At 28.4% G+C, this 18,662-nt stretch overlaps 1 protein-coding gene across 1 annotated transcript in view; it reads right to left on the reverse strand.

The window, feature by feature from the left end:
- Positions 1-3,001: 3,001 nt before the first annotated feature.
- LOC119678424 (neuropeptides capa receptor-like) overlaps positions 3,002-18,662 on the reverse strand; it is a 217,590-nt gene continuing 201,929 nt past the window's right edge. Inside the window, exons 3-8 of the mRNA XM_038090243.1 lie at positions 17,197-17,287; positions 16,876-17,075; positions 16,618-16,782; positions 16,432-16,503; positions 3,570-3,714; positions 3,002-3,221 (exon numbers count right to left, since the gene is read on the reverse strand). Of these exons, the coding sequence (XP_037946171.1) occupies positions 3,002-3,221; positions 3,570-3,714; positions 16,432-16,503; positions 16,618-16,782; positions 16,876-17,075; positions 17,197-17,287 (893 nt within the window). The remainder of the gene's footprint in view (positions 3,222-3,569; positions 3,715-16,431; positions 16,504-16,617; positions 16,783-16,875; positions 17,076-17,196; positions 17,288-18,662) is intronic.

Raw genomic sequence — 18,662 nt, forward strand, 5'->3', positions numbered from 1 at the left:
TCTATAATCAATCATACATATCAACTCTTTGATCTTAAGTTATAGTACTTTAAAACAATATCATTACATCTGCGCTCTTCTGAACTCTTCACCGAACCAACAAACACTCCGAGTAAATAACCAACAAAAGGGTAAATATCTGTTATAATTAACGGTGTAAGACTTCATAACAAGAGTAATTATGTTCCACAAATAGCTTTCATCTACAATGAAAACTACAGCCACGCAACATACTTTTGTAAACAAAAACAATTATGAAACGCCTATAATTATGCTTGCAATTATTGAATAATTAAACGAAAAACTTCATTTTTAAAGAAACCCACTCGGTTTCATTTAAAATGGATTTAATCACTTCTTAAATTTAAGCTGATAAACATGCGATGATGATGGTTAATTATGTAGTATATAACTTCATTTTATTATTGATTAATTAAATAAATTATTTATTAATTGCATTACATTTAACCGTAGTTGATTAAAGAAAGGTTTTTGTGCGATTTTGTGCTAAGAACAATGACGAAAGTTAATTTTGTGAACTTTGTGGTTAATTGAAAATTGATGACTGTTTGAAAAGTTTTACAAAACAAAAACCAAATTTAACCAAAATAATTAAAATTGCCTTTAAAATTTATTATTATACATAATATTTATTTTTAGTATCCTTTCAATTTTTATATACAGCACAGACATTTTCATTGACTTTAACATTTCGTTGCATTAAGATTTTAACATATCAATTGTGGTTAATTGCATCTGGCATGAAATCTAATTAAAATTCCAATAAACCAAATGATTGAAAATATCCATTGGTAATTAAGTTATCGGCCAGCCAGCAAGCCAATCAAATTTACGATTTACTTCATAACATGCTTAGATGTTTCTGCGAAGCAATGAAGTTAATGCATGTGTCAATTGACATTAGTAAACAAATATGAAATTCATATTCTATTTACTTATTAATGGAGACTCTAGTAGTATGTAAGGTTATGGCTCGCCTAGAAGTATGCAAAGATAATGTAAACAATTTGCTCTATTGACAAGGCAAGCAATGGTTAAGTTTACACATTTTGTTTACAATCGTTGAAATTTTATTACAATTTCGTTATTATTAAATTTATAAAGAAAACTAAATTTAATTTAGTTACAGGTTAAATAAGCGTAGACTGTTGATATGCTAATTTTGGAATGTTATGCATAATATTATTTTATCAAATAATGCGTAACTAAATAAATTACATTTAATCGGAAGACTTGCTACAAATTTGTTTTTAATCTTGATATTAATATTATTAGAATTAGTAAGGAAAAATATTTCTAAAGTTATTTCTGAAATAATACATTTTATAATTGTAAATATATATATATATTTTGTATTATAAATTTACTAATAAGTATATAAAATTAATATAGCGTTAATGCGCTATATTAATTAATTAATATATAAATATTAATTATATGCTTTGTTTTTAACCAATTTCTAATTTGTGTTTTATATAATAATATAAATATTAATAATATAATATAAACTAGTGGCATGATTTTAATGAGACCGAATTTCTATCAGCATATATAGCGTACTTTGGTTTTTGCAGCTACGTTTGTAATATAAACTATTTACATTAAAATTTCTATTCCCATTAATCAATAACAATAAAAATTAATAACAAGAACAATTGCTATAAACAACCACCAACATTACAAAATCATAAACAATAACAAAAATAGAATAATAAAAATAATAACAGAATTTAGTACTACAAAATGGTAAATAAATTCGCGTATAATTACACTAAAAAAACAATAGCGCATATTGCATTTCTCAGGTACAGAAGACGCAATAAAAATGCAATCTGGACAGTCAGCAGCGTCTGATATCCAGATTATTCCAATAAGTCTCTAAACGAGAGTCAGTTAAACAGTGAGCTTGTGATCACATCGCATCACTAGCGCTGCTTAGTGCACGGTATTCCCAGCTTTCCCATACTCGTCTCAGCTTTCCATCCATCCAGACAAATAAATTTATTGTAGGAATGGACCTGGAATCCGGCGAGCTAAACCTCGATGGAAAAGATTCGTCACACCTTTATTTTTCAAGGCGTATTTTTAATATACGAGTATTAAAATTATATATACCAAAACAGTTCCTTGTGAAATACTTTTCGAACGCGATTTGAAATTAGACACTCTCTCAACGAATGAAAGTAATTAACCCTAATGAAACTTTCGATATTGCTCATTATACTTGTTTAATTAAATTGTGTAGAAGTTTGGTTTTGGAAAAATGTTTAAACTTTTTTTTGGAAGAATTATCCCACAAAAAATATTTTGTTTTATTTACATTTATGGTAATTGGAAATAACATTTTTAATACAATGACCAGTTGTATTTGAAGATAAAACAACTGCGCTGGCTAAGACATTCCACAAGAGTAACAGTCCAACTAAAAATACATTGAAAACAATAAAATCAATAGAAAAACGCCAACGAGGAAGTCCTTCTATAAGATAATATGATCAAGTATTGAAAATCTGTTAGTTCTTGATATTTCTAACCGTTGTCAGCATACAAAAAATAGAGTCGTTTTCAGACGGAATTCTTCATAAACTCTCGAAGTCAATATACCATAAATCAATCCATTTTACTTTGGCGGCTAAAACTTATGTCTGATGCTATTAATCGCAGCACTAAATATAAATTTCATTGCTGCGTATCTAAGAAAGTGTGTGCTGGTGTGGATTATACATACAGAATGCTTTCCTATTTGAAAATTAATTCTATTTCGATAATCTTATTATTAAAATCAATACTTTAAGCAAAATGTATTTCATTTGATAGCTTTAAATTATAGCTTTAAATTTCTGAAATGTCGCGTTGTTACACTGAGTTGTTATTAATAACTCAAACTTGTACTCTTTAATGTACAAACAAACTTAAAAGGAATGATACGATCTTTCAATGAAAAGCAAAAATTAAATGTAAATATATTTTAAATTAGTTTTCAAATAATTTCTCTAAAAAGAATTATTCTTACCGAATGCACTCGATCGTAATTGCAATTGCCGCCCACACTAGTCGCTATTGTAGTTTCGCGAAAGCTGGATTGATCCCTTACGAATCCATTGTTGTAATAAACACTCTTGCGCTTTCCACAAAGTATATCCTTGAATGCCACTCGATATCGATGAGACATGACATTGTACAAAATCGGATTAATGGTGCTGAAAATATTTGAAATTAATTTAAATCAAATAAAACATCAATTATTGACTAAATCAACATATGTGGAGTGCCTTTATCTGTAACACAAGCTACATATAACTAAATTAGCTTTCAATTATTGACTACATTTTAACCTTGGGCAATAGGAATATCTTTGATGGTGCACATTAAATACAAATTTTATTGATTTTGAATAACTTTTGCAATATAATTGAGTTTCGGCTAAGATACTCCGAGCTACGATAGAAGTAAATTTGTACAAATAAATTTAATAAAAAGTTTTCTATATAACAAAAAGTAATGCACCAACATATTAACTTGCAAAAAGTTTCGACATGTAAACTTACCAAGAAATATAGTAGGCAAATCCGCCCACCGCAAATATCCATTCATTAACATCGTTATAGTTCTCATAGTTTTTGGCGTAAAGGAACCATAGACGCTGCAAATGAAATGGCAGCCAACAAACGAAAAAAGTTACAACAACGGCGGCTGAAAGCATAAAATATTTAAATTATTACAAACGAACAATACAATTTAGTAATTATTTAAATAAGAACAGAAAATTATACTACTTAATATTTCACGGAAAAAATACTAATTGTGGTATTAGATTTTATCTTCAAGGCAAAATGTGCCCAAACGATATAAGTAAAGGCTAAAGGATAAGGGCAAAGGATAAAGGATACTCCTTTGCCAATTAATGTTGCTCTATTTAGAAAATATGACTTCATACTCTGATCTCTGCTGTTTAATCAAAATTTAGATGATGTTTTCTTTAATCATGTTTATGCAGTAGCTATTGTATACACTTTACTGGCATTTAAACGGTAACTTTGAATGAAAATATAATTAATTTAACTTAAAAACTTTTTCCACTTAGAAAATTTCAAAGCAATTAATTTTTTGCATGAAACTGACCTACTCACAAAAGCACCACTTAAGGCGAAATTGTCCGTTGACGTAAAAATTAACTCCTGATTTTTAGTATCTTTCTTTTTTATATATACTCAATTTATTTTCCTTTAGTTATTTTTTTGGGGTTCCTTTTGTTATTGTGTGTCGTGAATACGAGATTTAGCTCAAGGATATACAAAATATTCAAATTGCTAACATAAAACGCCGGAAGTGTTCAATTTACAGCAAAGGATTAATTTTCAACAATATGGGATACTAGACAACATAGTTTGGAGCTTTTCAATGAGTTGTAAGTTAAAATCTTGTAAGCGCCTTAGAGCCACTTTTATCTTTAAATATCATAGGTTGAAGTAAATAGGATTTCCTTCCAAATAATTACATTTTTGTTTACTTTATTTTTCACACGTCACAGTTAAGTGAGAAAAAAAATAAATTATTTATATTTCTATTTCATAACAAGTGTTTTATATATCAAATTATTTTTGTTTCAATATTTAATAATATTTAAATTTACGTCACACGGTTCACAGCTGATTCCCTAACCATGCTGAAGGATTGAATCTCACTTTTAATCGTTACCGTCGCAATTGTGGATAGGACGATAAAAGTGCCCCGAATACTATCATTATTCTCTGGACTTTAAATTTACAATTTACTAACGATTCACAGCCGGTAACGATGGTTCACTGAACAGCTAGAAGATTGAATCTCCCTTTTAATCATTACTATCGAAAATGTAAAGAGGGCGATAAATGTGTTCAAATGCTATCATTATTTTCTTCAAATTTACAATTTACTAATGATTTACAGCCGATTAGCGAACTATGCTAGCAGATTGAATCTCCCTTTTAATCATTACTATCGATGTTGTGGAGAGGGTGATGAAAGCGCTTCCTATCTGCTTTGTTTTTGCCCAGTACACGCGACACACCTTTGTTAATCTTCCTTTTTTGAGGATCTTGGCCACCTCCAAGATCTAAAACGAAACAACAATTTAAGTTTCGTCAAAGTTTAAGGTGGTTTTTAAAGCTCTGACATGGTAACACAACGGGCCAATAGGCAAAAGTGCATCCTCTGACTCGCCAACATAACCATACCTAACCTACTTTCATAACAACAATTCTTAGTAAGTGGTTACTTCTAAAAAAAATTATACAGATTACGCAGCAGCTGATGTGTACACTTAATAGCACAGCACTTTTTGGATTAAACATTATTAGGAGACATAAGGACAGAGAGTAAGAGAGAAAGTGAAAGAGAGAGAGAGGAAAGAGGAAAGAGGAAGAGAGGGGTATGTAATTATACAGGTAAAACAAAACTAAAACATACACCAGTAAAATAATTTTTGTGCTTAATAATATCAAAAAGACCTTCGGGTTAATCATTAGACTTCAACACAGACGTCAAGTCTGAAAGATTCTCTTCAGAGATACAAATAATTATATATAATACATAAATAATTAATAAGTAACTACATAAATCTTGCTATTGGCAAGATGGGAATACGGTATAGAGGTATAGGATGCTTATGAATAATTTTCCACTTAAAACAGGTTAAAAGTAAAAATATTCCACTGAAATAATCCATAAAATATTGCGTAAATATCTATTATTCTAAAGATTGTTTTTTTTAATTGCCTGAGAACTATCAATATCGATAACAATAGGATTTGACAGCTGGGAATGTTAAATTGTGTTGTACAGTTATTGATCCTTTTCGAACTAATTTTACTCCTCTCAATTGAAAGCCAATACAAATGGATTATATGGTGCGGTTTACACTCTACCATTTCTTTCATGACATGAGTTCAAATAATAATAAAAATTAAATATAGCGTAGTATATCTCATAATTTTTAAAGCAAATCATTTTCTACCACGAATTGCATATGATAAAACTTATTTAAAGATTTTTGTGCCAGAATAGCTAAAATCTTACATGCGGTCTTCCGGTCGATCTTACAAAGATCTTTCGAAAGACCTTTAATGTAATTATTACATTCGAATATAACATAGTTAATAAAACTTTCACAGTAAATTGCAAAACGCCAAGTCAAGTATGGATTTGGGTCAGTTGTATCATAACACTGACTCTGAGCTTTAAATTTGGCAGGGTACAAGTGCTACCCTTGCTACTTGTAATTTGAAAAAAAATTATTTACGAATAATTAAATATAAGAAATAATTGCAAGACCACTGAAGATTGGTATTTGGCAATACCCGAAGTAATTGTATGGTCAAACGAAAATTCATTTAATTAAAAATATATAAAAATTTTGTTGCTACCATTCACTACTGTTCAAAACCTCTGTATTAAATACAATCGTTTCTATTAAGTAAAATAGTCACCACCATCTTAACTGGCAATAAAATCAAATTTAATATATATATATATATTATATATATATATTATATATATTTTTATATATATATATATAATATATATATATATATATATTTTTTTATACAAATTTTTTAGTTTGTCTCACTTATTATGTGCATTTTCAGAAAAATTGGATAAATTCAATTAACGTCAAAACTTCGAAGTGGTACCAGTAATAGTTGATAATACCAGAACATATGAAATGTCTGCATTCTGTAATAAAATTTATCCTCTCATGAATATGAAGGCTATATAAGAATATTTCTTAGGCTGTCAAAATGTGCGAATCTCAAAGCAATTTATTATCATTAAAAATTAAATTATATTTTCTTCAAAAAATTTCTTAGAAAATATTTTTATATACAATAACATTTAGTACATACACATTAGGTACATATCATGCAGTGATAAAGAAAAAACTAAAGTGCATAAATAAAATTTCCAAGAGATACCCAAATTCTGTGTATCTCAATCTCAGTTTTGACCATCTACTAAAAATGTGTGTTCATAAATTTAACTTTAATATCAAAAATTTTTTCACAAGTTTTTAGTAGTGCAAATTTATGTAGATTTTTATAAATAAAACATCGAAATCAAATTACTTTTTACGTAGCACAAATTTTTACGGCCCATGTTTACGTTAAAATATTACTTCAGATGCGAGTACCCATGAATTAGAAAAGTTGGTAGTACTGCCTTCGCCAATTTTTTTTAGCTTTTTTATTTTTCAAATTGAATTCCTGCAAATTTCATTTTGATACTTTAATCTTTAATGTGTTTTTTGTGCAGAGTTTTTGTGAAAAAATAATTTAATTGTTTATTAAATCAAGGTTTAAAATTTATTTAAGAAAAATGTTATTATTCGTTATTGTATTAGTCTTTATAAACTTATAAAGATATTTCTTATAATTAATTATTCATAAATAATAACTCCAAGACCATTGATGATGGGTCAAAGAGCCAAAAGGTCAACCAAAAATACAATTAATTAAAATTAATAAAAAAATTTTGTTATTGCAATTCACTACAGATCGAAGCATTCCTAATAAATTTAATAGTTCTACTAAGTAAAATAGTCACTACCGTCATATGTTAAGTGACGTTAAAATTAAATTTAATGTTAATTATTTATTTAATTAAATTATTAATTAAAAATACAAATAATTAAAGAACTTTAAATTTAGCAAATATCTGATTCAAAGAGTTTAGTAGATGATTTTATTGGACATAAAGCCAAACAAGTTTCGCGACGCTTAAAATAAAAATATTCAAAAATACGCAAATAATGTTGATGAGGGAACTAACAAAAATTGGCTACAAAAAAAATTTACAAAAATTATTTTAATTTCTATTAATTACTGTACATTTTTAAAGCCGGTTAAACCACTTTCTAAAGCAGTCTTTAAAATCAATTAGGTATACAACATTGAGATTAACTATACTAATTGTCTAATCATCACGGCTGAAGATCCTTCCTCTCCAATATTTTTACTTTTGGAAACAACTAGTAATCTCAAGACATTGGGTTTGGAAAATATATAGCTGGATAAATTTCATTGATCTCTGAGAGCATAATGAAGTTTTTCGGTTTCGGTTTTTCGGTAAGCTGGTACTTTCTACTGCTACAGAGAGTATTGACACAGTTTTCATTTTCTTTACTGGTTTCTAACAAATTTTCGCAAATCTGTGGTATGCAAGTCTTAGTGTACCATTCATTAGCTACCATCTGTTCAGTATTCAGAGAAACAACATCTACAATTTATCCCTTGCTAAAGTACATTAACCTCATCACTTTTGTTCGAGATGTGTGTTGCCTGCCTTCAATGGGTGGATTAGCGCCTATGCCTTCTATGCTGTATATCATGGCCTTTTGCTTTGATGTTGAATGCTGTTTGTTGAACCAAATTTTTATCAACTATTATAATTTTATTGAAGTAGCTGGACTCTCGATTTTCAAATTTTTTTCTCTTACTAAGTTTTACTTCAAATTTGAGGAACTCATCGTACCCATTTCTTTGGGTATCCATGATCATATTAAATATGTGCGATACAGGCATAATACTCAAACCTTGTTCATCAGTAATCATTTTATTGATCCATATTGGTTCTTTATCAATTTTTGGCTTCAGTGGAGTGGCGTTAACATCATCAGTTGAAGATTATGTGTCACCATTGTGAGCTTCGTCCTTCATAGAAAAATCTCCGAAACCAATTCAAGTTGATCAAAAGCTATGGTGCATCCTCTCCTTATGATATTTGGCACGCTTTAAGTATTTTTCAAGGTTTATGGTTACTCCGAAATTTGTAAACAAAAGGGCATCAATTTAGCCATTGTTACTAAAAATTTATTTTTTATTTTGATTTTGACTGTGTAAGTTAATTAATCTAATTATTAATTAATCTAACATTTTTTAATATTTAAAAAAACTTAATCCGGTTTGGCTGCTAAATGAAGTTTTGTTAGTCCCTCCGTTCGAGGATATGTTTCTATTAACTAAAATAGTTACTTTCTTCATAACTGACGTTAATTACAATTTATATAAAAAATAGTACCTTATTTAAAATAGATCGATAAATAATTTTGTATTAGCAGGAATATCACAAAAATTTGGCTAATACAGAAGAAGCAGAAGATGTTTGACAAAAAATTAGAGAAAAAAAATCGAAGAGTTAACTGATGAATTAATTTTATTAATAAATAAATGTTAATGATATCAGTGAAGGGTTTACTTAAACTTCATTATAATATTAATTTTTTTATTTAAATTATTTATTGGTTAATTAATTGTATAAATACAATAATTCACATTACAACTTTGAATTGGTTTATTAATTTCTTTTTTAACTTCGATGGAATATTTTGTAACATAATAAGTGATATATTTTTATAAAAAAAACTCCTTTAAGGCAAATATATATAAACACGCAATCTTATAAATCTGAAATAAAACTAATTTGAAACACTTATAAAGCGAGGCGTTTCTCATAAAAATTTAATTTATTTCACCTACGCCGACATTCCCAACTTCGATTTCAATAAAAACATGCAAATAAAATCAAAAAGAAAAATAACTGGTGTTTTCCATCAAAAAGACACGCTAAGTTCTTAAAGGAAATTAAGTGAAATGCAGTATATTAAAATGATAACGAATATTAATGAAATACTTTTGTTATTTTTCAAATTATAAAATTCTACTTCATAGATATTTTATAATTAATTTAAGATTCATACGATTCGAGTACATTAATTCCGGATCGACTACCAGCATTTGACACACATTGGTTGCAACTAATCTCAAGTTATTTTAATACCATAAATCCTACTTATTCAGATAAATGCTATTTATTATAATAAATGGTACTTTACTAAATAATAAATGGTAATAATTACCTATTGATGCTTGGAGGTTTATTTTCAAATTCATGTCTCAAGCTTAATAATAAAACTCATACTAATAGTAGATTGCATATCTCTTCAGTTTCTATATTGAAATAAAATTTTCAGCAATGTTTTTCTCGGGAAGTAAAACTAACAAATAGTTTGTTTAATATAGTAGAACTCATTGGTAACTGCGATGAATATAGGTATGTTCCTACTGCTTAAACAAATTAATCAGATTATTCAAGCTGACTAAGACACTGTGAAAAAATTTGGAAAATATCTAAAACAGCCAGACTTCAAAATACTTTGAACCATGCTTAAAAATTTATGTGCGTCTTCTAATAAAATCTAATGGTTCATTTACTGTTGATCATAAAAACAGTCTTGAATATCTTCCTCCTGCAGACTTTACTTCTCGTTCTTGAGAACACTTCTCTCGTTCATAATTAGAGTAACAATGTCAAAATCCACTGACTACAAAGATATTAGTTTCTTGTGTGAGGACTATCTAATATTTTACGTTCTCTTAAACAAGAGCACAGTGGATTGGGCGATTGGCTCATTTTAACCTGTTGCTGATGAACCTCTTCTGAAATTGCTACAAAAATGTTGCCTGTTGGTGATAAACCCAGTAGTGAAACTTTTCGGAAGTTGATATGAATAAAATTGATGCAGAAATCTATGCATAAGTACTCCATGGTATAAGTAACAGACTTTTTTTATTACTACATTGTACGTCATATGCTTTCTCGAAGTGATAATTTCAATTATTAAAAAGGGGTAGATAAAGCCATGCCAGATGAGTAGTGTATTTGATTATGGTCTTCATTGGTTCTTATTATCATAAACCTAGTTTTGAAAATCTCAGTTTGAAAATCAACTTATATATCAAGGATATTATTTGCTGAGAATTGCAATGTCCGTCAGACTTTTCAGCTTGTGGTCTTCCATAATGAAAAGTCTTAGTCTTGATAGGGCTGCTTATTTTCAAAAAAAGTGTTTAGTTGCTTCTTTTCCCGACAGTTATTGTATTGCAGACTCAATAAGTTCAAGTGGTTTTTAAGTATAAGTGTCCATTGGACAGTAGCCTGTTAGTCCTGCCACGAGTTTTGTCATATCTTTCTTAGCTTTACACAGTAGAGTTTTCCTTCTCGATATTAGCATGGGTGTCCATTTGTCAATAGCCAGTTAGTCCTGCCACAAGTTTTGTCACACTTTTCTTGGCTCTACACAGTAGGGTTTTCGTTCTCGATAAATTTTAGTTTGGCCATCTTAATTTCAGTGTCTCGCAGCCCATTGTAGTTTACGATTTGTGTTTAGTTATTTTAAGACCATGATGGTGGGTATTTTCTGGAGCATCTTTTAATGAGATCAGTATAAGAGAATAACGTACTTAATTCATTACATACTACGAAAAGCTCTTTCACAACGATTGGTTTATGTTTCCATAGAACACTAATAATAATTACGAAATCAGCTGTTGATGCAACAGAATACCCTCAAATCTCGTACGGTTTTACAGTGCTACCAACTTAAAAATATTAATATTCAATTTTTAAGTTGTGTATTCCGTGGACTTTTTTTAACAGAATGTATATGATCAATTAAGTTGTGTAAAAATCAATTAGCTTAGTTTATACAGGGAGTGAGTTGTGTTTGTAATTTTAGCTGTCAATTGTTGTTGCTTTCAATGCAAAATAAACATTTTTGACAGCTAAAATTACAAAGAAAACTCTTGTGTGAATCCAGTATTATGTATTCTAATAGTTTTACATTATATCAATAAGATAATGAGATTTTGTTACTGTTCTCATTTAAATACATTTTTAAATGAAAATAAAATTTTTATTGTGTAGTAAATTTCATTGTCAACAAAAACTACTTGAAAAACTGTTCTTAAATATTTTTATAAGTAGAATAACTTAAAGCAGTTCGTTCACAATAAAAATGTATAAGACATTAAAATAATTTCTTTATAATTTATGAAGGCAATAAAATGTAAGTTCATAGATACAACCGTAGAACATTGCCACTTTCTTAGTGAGAACACACAAATATTTGCTCATCTTTCGTGTCCTGGCAGGATTTGTTTTTATTGCATTAAAGGAAAAACTCTTCGAAAATCTTGTGAAAATAATTAGCGCTATAATTGATATAAATGGTATAATAAAATTGAAATATGTTATGGTACATAGTAAAACGCAAGAAGCGGTTAAGATTAAAAATCATTTTTGCAATACCATAGAGAAATGAAAAGGATATTTATACTTTTAACGATATAAGCCAACAGTCAAGAAATGGTTCGCTGCTTTTTATTACAACAACTTAAATGTCAAAGATGATGTCACTTCAGCAAAAAGTTTACCAAAAAGGACACTGAAATCTTAAAATAATATTAATGAATCATGATTTCCTTGAGGATATGACCATCTATTATTAAACTGTTTTGCATAAATTTTAGAAGACTAACTCAATATAATATATATATAAATTGACAGCGGATAAAAAAATTTAATTAACCCAATTTTCATTTGAGCATTATTGATGTTATTTTGAATAATTGAAATAAGAATAAATGAATATTTATGAACATGAGACTATTAATACTACAGAAGTAAGGATGAGTGAAAAGTAAAGTTAACTTAAAAAAATATTGAAATTAAATGTCTTATAACACAGAGAAACCGTGCATTCTACATAATCCGTACTGCAAAAGTTATGGAAACCTACAGGAAAAAGAAAGCATTAAACCCTTTATCTATGAATGCCGTCCAGAAGAAATAGGTTTTTAGGGAGACATTTCTTGAACAGCTTATCAAACTATTCAACGGCAAAGATGAGAGACCTATTAAATTATCTAAACTCGACAGGATGGATTTAGTTTATATTCTTCTATCTTAAGGAATATGGTGGAAAAATGGCGAAGAACCGCTAATTAAAGATACGTGGAAATTTCTCTGGTTCTCGCAATTGCAACCAAATAACCAAATGTCTTATATGATTGGTGATATTAGTTTATTAGATGATGACTGAATGATTTATTATTATACGATATATTATTATAATTATGTCTTAACCTTTTTAAGGTCTATCTAACAGTCTAAAAAAGAACTGCAACCAATCTTAGTTAATTTTCTACTAATTGAAAAATTAAAAAATCGGAAATATACTTTTTATTTTAAGTGAAAAATGTTAGGATATATAGATATATACATAAGAAGAGAAGAATTGTGTGTTATAAAAAATACCCATAGCAGCGCATCGTACAAGAAAACGTCTCTCACTTAGGTTATTTATGTGTTCTAATTGCAATACAACAATTCTGGACAGAAATTTTCTTGTTTCTTCTCTTGAATAAATGCTACTATAATAGTCATTAAAAGGAGCTCTTAGCCCGTCAGCAAGCCTGATTATATTAGTTGGAAGGACGAACAAAACACAGTTGTTATTTTCTTTTTAGATTATAGACGAATCATATCGTTGGTGTGGATTGCCATATATACTGTTTAAGCTGCCATTTTAAAATATTGTGTTACAGAAACTTATACCAGATCATTAGGGTGCCTCAGTGTGTATCTATGACACACTGTCATTGTCTCAATGTTATATCATTTGTAACCGATTACTGGTCATGGAATAGGCAGGCATGCATAGAAATTTTAATTCTATACATGCATATTCTATTATAATTAACGTTCCTTGCAAACTCTCTCTGGAAGAATAAGAAGAGTTCGTAAGCTTACGTCTGTTACGCAGGTGTCTAGTAGCGCCTGCGTAACAGAAGGACTAGTGCTACAATTTGAAGGAGTAGCGCTACAATTTTTAGAAAATAGTTTTATTTTATCAAAAAAAGCTAAGTGGTTAATATAATATAGGAAGCTGTAGGATTAGTAATAAGCGTATCATAAAAACTTATGGAAGAGCAAATCACTGGAAGGAGGGGCATGCTGAGAGAATAGCCAAAGCGTTCAACGCGAAGTCCGTCTCAGACTCATTCTTAAGCATAACCTGACATATAGCATGAGCATGAGCTGACGATTGCAAATTTATTAAAAGTTAATCACGATATGAGTTGAATAGCGTATTTAAGTTAGGAAAACGTTTATTATTGTAAAGTTTATTTTTATAGACTGGGGTTATAAATAATTGATTAGACCATGTTATATAAGATAGTAAGCGCAATATCAAATTTATATTTGAGGTTTATTTGTCTTTATTTAGAAATAATGAAATTTTTTTTACATTAAAAAATAATATTAATTCAATTATTCTACAGCTGGTTTATGATTTCGTAGTGTCAATTTTATACAATTTTATATTTCGTTCTAATATAAAATTGTTAATAAAAACTTTCATAGTAATAGTAACAAAACTCTAGAAAAATATGCGAACAAAAAAGTCAAGTACGGCTTTGGATCAGTTGGTTAAGGTGCGCTGATTCTGAGCTTCACATTTGGCAGGACCCGAGTTCGATTCCTGGTACTTGCAGTTTCAAAAATAATTATTTACGAATAATTAAATACAAAATTATTTCCAAGACCACTGATGATGGGTATTTGGCAATACTCAAAACAGCTGTATGGTCAGCCAAAAATTCAATTAATTAAAATAATATAAAAAATAAAATTTTTGTTGTTGTATTTCACTACTGTTGTAAAGAACTTCTTTATAAAATAATATTATTTAAAATTTTCTTCTATTACAAATATTTTTTAATATTTTCTTTTATTAGTTTTTGTTTTTTTCTTTAAGTTTTAAATGTGCATAATAAATTAACTAAATTTATTTTCCTTTTCCCATAATGAATTTTTTGTTTACAAGTTATAATCAGATAATCCCATATCTGTAATTTTAATGAAATTTATTTTTTAGACTACCAGCTTTAAAGGATTCTAATTTTATTATAAAACATAAAATACTCTTTACATAAAATTGAATTAAATCTGCGGTTACGTAAAACACATTTTTATGGTCTTAGTTTTCTCATATTCGTATCTGAACTTGTTGCTGGTTTTAAATTCTCGTTTGAATGCCAACTATAAAATACTTGAAGTATATTTTTCATAATGTTTAGCTTTAATATCACACATTTGTATTCATTCTATTCATTGATGGCAACGTAAGTGAAGTAAGCTTTGTAAGGACAGGATTATGGAGGATATTTCACATGGCAACGAATTACATGTTCTTTAAAGCCAGCAGGGACAAGAACTAAATTGATCTGTTTATTTTAGTTCAGTACATTTTTTATGGAATAAATTTAAATATTATTATTTAGAATGTCATATAAATAAGAAGAGCCTAGCATTAAGAATATCATTTTATGATTTAGTATTGTAGACATATATCAGCAGCAGCTTATATTTAAGAACAACACGAGCACATGTAGGCAAAATTATCAATATTTTATTTCTGTTTAACCATCACTGTAATACTAAATACAAAAATATATATAAATATTCCATCTTAAATATTGAATTTAAAATATATATTTTTTTTGGACGTATATTAACTAAAATATAAATTCAAGTTCCGAATATAGGACACAATAAACAAATAAATTTAACTTTCCTATTAAGAGATTTGCATAGAACCCTTTTTTCTTATGTTGTCCCAAGATACATCACTTTACATAAACGAAGGATGTGCACACATATCCATCACCTTCAACTGCTGTTCATTCAGCTCGTTTTATGTAAATGCATCATATTGGCTCGTATGAGGACACTTTGTAGAAGCACACACTTCATCTTAATAAAAAATATCAATTTAGTGAATTTACTTCCGCTGGTAACTTACTATATTGGATTCTTATACATTTCTAGTCATATTTTTCTGATGATGGATCTCACTTCTCATCGCCAAATATAAAAGGCAATATAAAAAAATTTAATATAAAATTTGGTGTGTGACGGTTTTTATGAAATATTTTATGAAATATTGCATTGGGAAGCTAAAATTGAAACAATTTTACGAACCAATTTAATATTTTTTTCAACTCAATTTATCACATTAAACATTGAAAGATAAGTTGAAAGGTAACTATTAGGTATGGCCTGATTTGTAAAGATTTAAACAGAACTTGAATAATTAGTTTAGTTTAGTTTGAATATGTAAATTATGGATGGTCAATTAGCACCTCTTCTTTATTTTATAGGTAGAGGCTAACACGTAAGCTTTTTGTTGTCATTTAGTGACATATTTAATGCTGATAGACCTCTAAGTCCTATCTATTATAAACTAATGAAATGATACACAAAGGAACGTACTTATAGGTATACCATTTTGGTATACATTCTCATACCAGAAAGTAATCATTGTACAATGATCAAATTTGTCATTCTAAAAAATTCCAAATGGCGTTCCGCAAACTTATTGAACAGTTTGTAATAAAATACATTTTTTCAAACATTGTATTTTGTCAGAGAACGAATACATATGTTAGATAAAAAAAATATTGTCTGTTTTTCACTTATCTTCCTTAGTAAGGTATAAGTTTCATTTAGAGCATATAAAGTTTTACTTACCCAACATACGTATCACAGCTCTACGTGATTGTTGATGCCTCGATTCCCTATGCATGGAACCTTGTTGAACACCTAATACAAAAATAATATAGAATACATTAATATTATAATAATAAATAATAAAAATTTTTTATATGTATATTAAGCATGAAAAATTTTAAACCAAAAAAAAGCTTGAATACTCACCCAATTGTTGAGTAGTTCTTGATCGGATTTGCGCGCCCATTCTGCCATAGAGTATTATAATGAGTATCATCGGTATAACAAAAAAGACACAAAATGAAATCTCGAAAAAAGGAAAGTCAAAAGGTCTAATTGCACAAAAAGCTGAATCTGCTATAGTTGAGTTATCTGAAGAACATAGAAAAAAAATAAAACCAAATACAAAATATTTAATTAATGATATTTTCTGCTTATGCGGGATATGCATATTTGTGAACTTACCCAAAGGATAGTTCATATATTGTATATCAGTCAGTAGACCAAAAGGTATAGCACTAATAAAACTAACAGTCCATAAAATAGTAATAATACGCAGAGCACGTTTAAAACCACTCATCGCGTAGAGATGCAATGGATGACAAATTGCGAGAAAACGTTCTGTAGAAAATGCCACAATAGTCAACACAGAAACATACGTTGAACTGAAAACATATATATATATATTTAATTGTAGGAGTAAAAATAACATTTTAAGTAGATTTTAATTTTATTTAAATAAGTTAACAGAAAATAAATGAAAGCTATAATGATTGTTTTACTTACGCTTCGGAAATAAATGCGCGTATCTTGCAAAATGGCAATCCGAATAAATAAGGATACTGATGCCAGTAGAGAAATACTTCCGCCGGTAAGCCTGTAAAAGAAGAAGCACAGAATAAGCAAAATGTGGTAGAAAACTCATACTACTCGAAATGTCATAATAAATCACAATAAATTAAACATGACAAAGGTTGAAACCTATAACCTTCAATTTACAACAATTTACGAAACAAACTTTTTACACAAATTTTGTCAGCGCAAGCAACAATTTTTCATTCCCTGGAAATTGGTTTTCTCAAAGAGCTGTCAATAATATTGTCAGACATCACCTGGTTTTTCAGTATTCATAAAAATAAGAAAAAAATCAAAGAATGTTAAAAATTAAATATAAATATGAAATCGTTTTACTTATAAATTTATTGTGGCATTTTATATATATTTTTTAATAAATTTACGCATCTGAAGATGTTTTTCTTCGCAGAGATTCGACCGCAGTTCAAATTTATGAAGGATGTTAAATTCTTTATATTTATTGAAGCATGCGAAAGCGATTCAATCTATTATAAATCAGTTTCAGTAGACCGATATGATATGACATTATAGCCTTTCCATTATTTATAAACGTTTGCTATAAAATTGTCAACATATGATTAAAATATGGGTGGTGCACATTTTTTCGCCACCACTGTATACTTCATATCTGTTGTGTATCTTCAACAGAAATGGAGACAGACATTTTTTTTTTGTTTTTGAGTTCGAAATCAATGTTTTAAAAATATGTTTTTGTTGTGAATTATTTTAAGTCACCACAAAAATGTAAAAACGCGTATTTTAACCGCCGCACAAAGTGGCAAAAATTTCATTTGCATATTTGCAAAATTAAATTTGTTGCCTTGGTTTATTCGCGTATATGAATTTTCTCTTTTAATCGCATTTTTATTTTCGTATATTTTAATAAAAATATTCATTGTTTTATTTTATTTCATTTTATTTTTTCATTTCATTTCATTTTATTTTATATAATTTTTTTATATTAATTTGATGGAATGTGTGGTATTGTCATACGACATGTTTTCCTGTAAATACAAGAATGCATATCAGTCATGCTTGAGGATATTAAAGACCCAAATGATTTAGTGAAAAGAATTACTAGATATGAAATGAAATTTATTGCAGTATGGTTAAAATATGAGTAAAGTAAAGTAAGCAATTCAAGAACTAATAAATGTACTCATTTCAGAGCTCTTTGAATAATATTAGTATCTTTTAACAGAGAGTTTTCGAAAAGTAGTGAATTACAACAACAAAAATTATTTTTATATTATTTTAATTTATCGAGTATATCTAACAACAATGGCCTTGTAATTATTTCCTATAATTAATTATTCGTAAATAGCTTTTTGAGACTGCAAGTACAAGGAATCGAACTCGTGTCCTGCCAAATTTGAAGCTCGGAGTCAGCGCACCTT

This window comes from Teleopsis dalmanni, chromosome 1 (genome assembly GCF_002237135.1).
Source record: "Teleopsis dalmanni isolate 2A chromosome 1, ASM223713v2, whole genome shotgun sequence".
NCBI classification, from domain to species: Eukaryota; Metazoa; Arthropoda; class Insecta; order Diptera; family Diopsidae; genus Teleopsis; species Teleopsis dalmanni.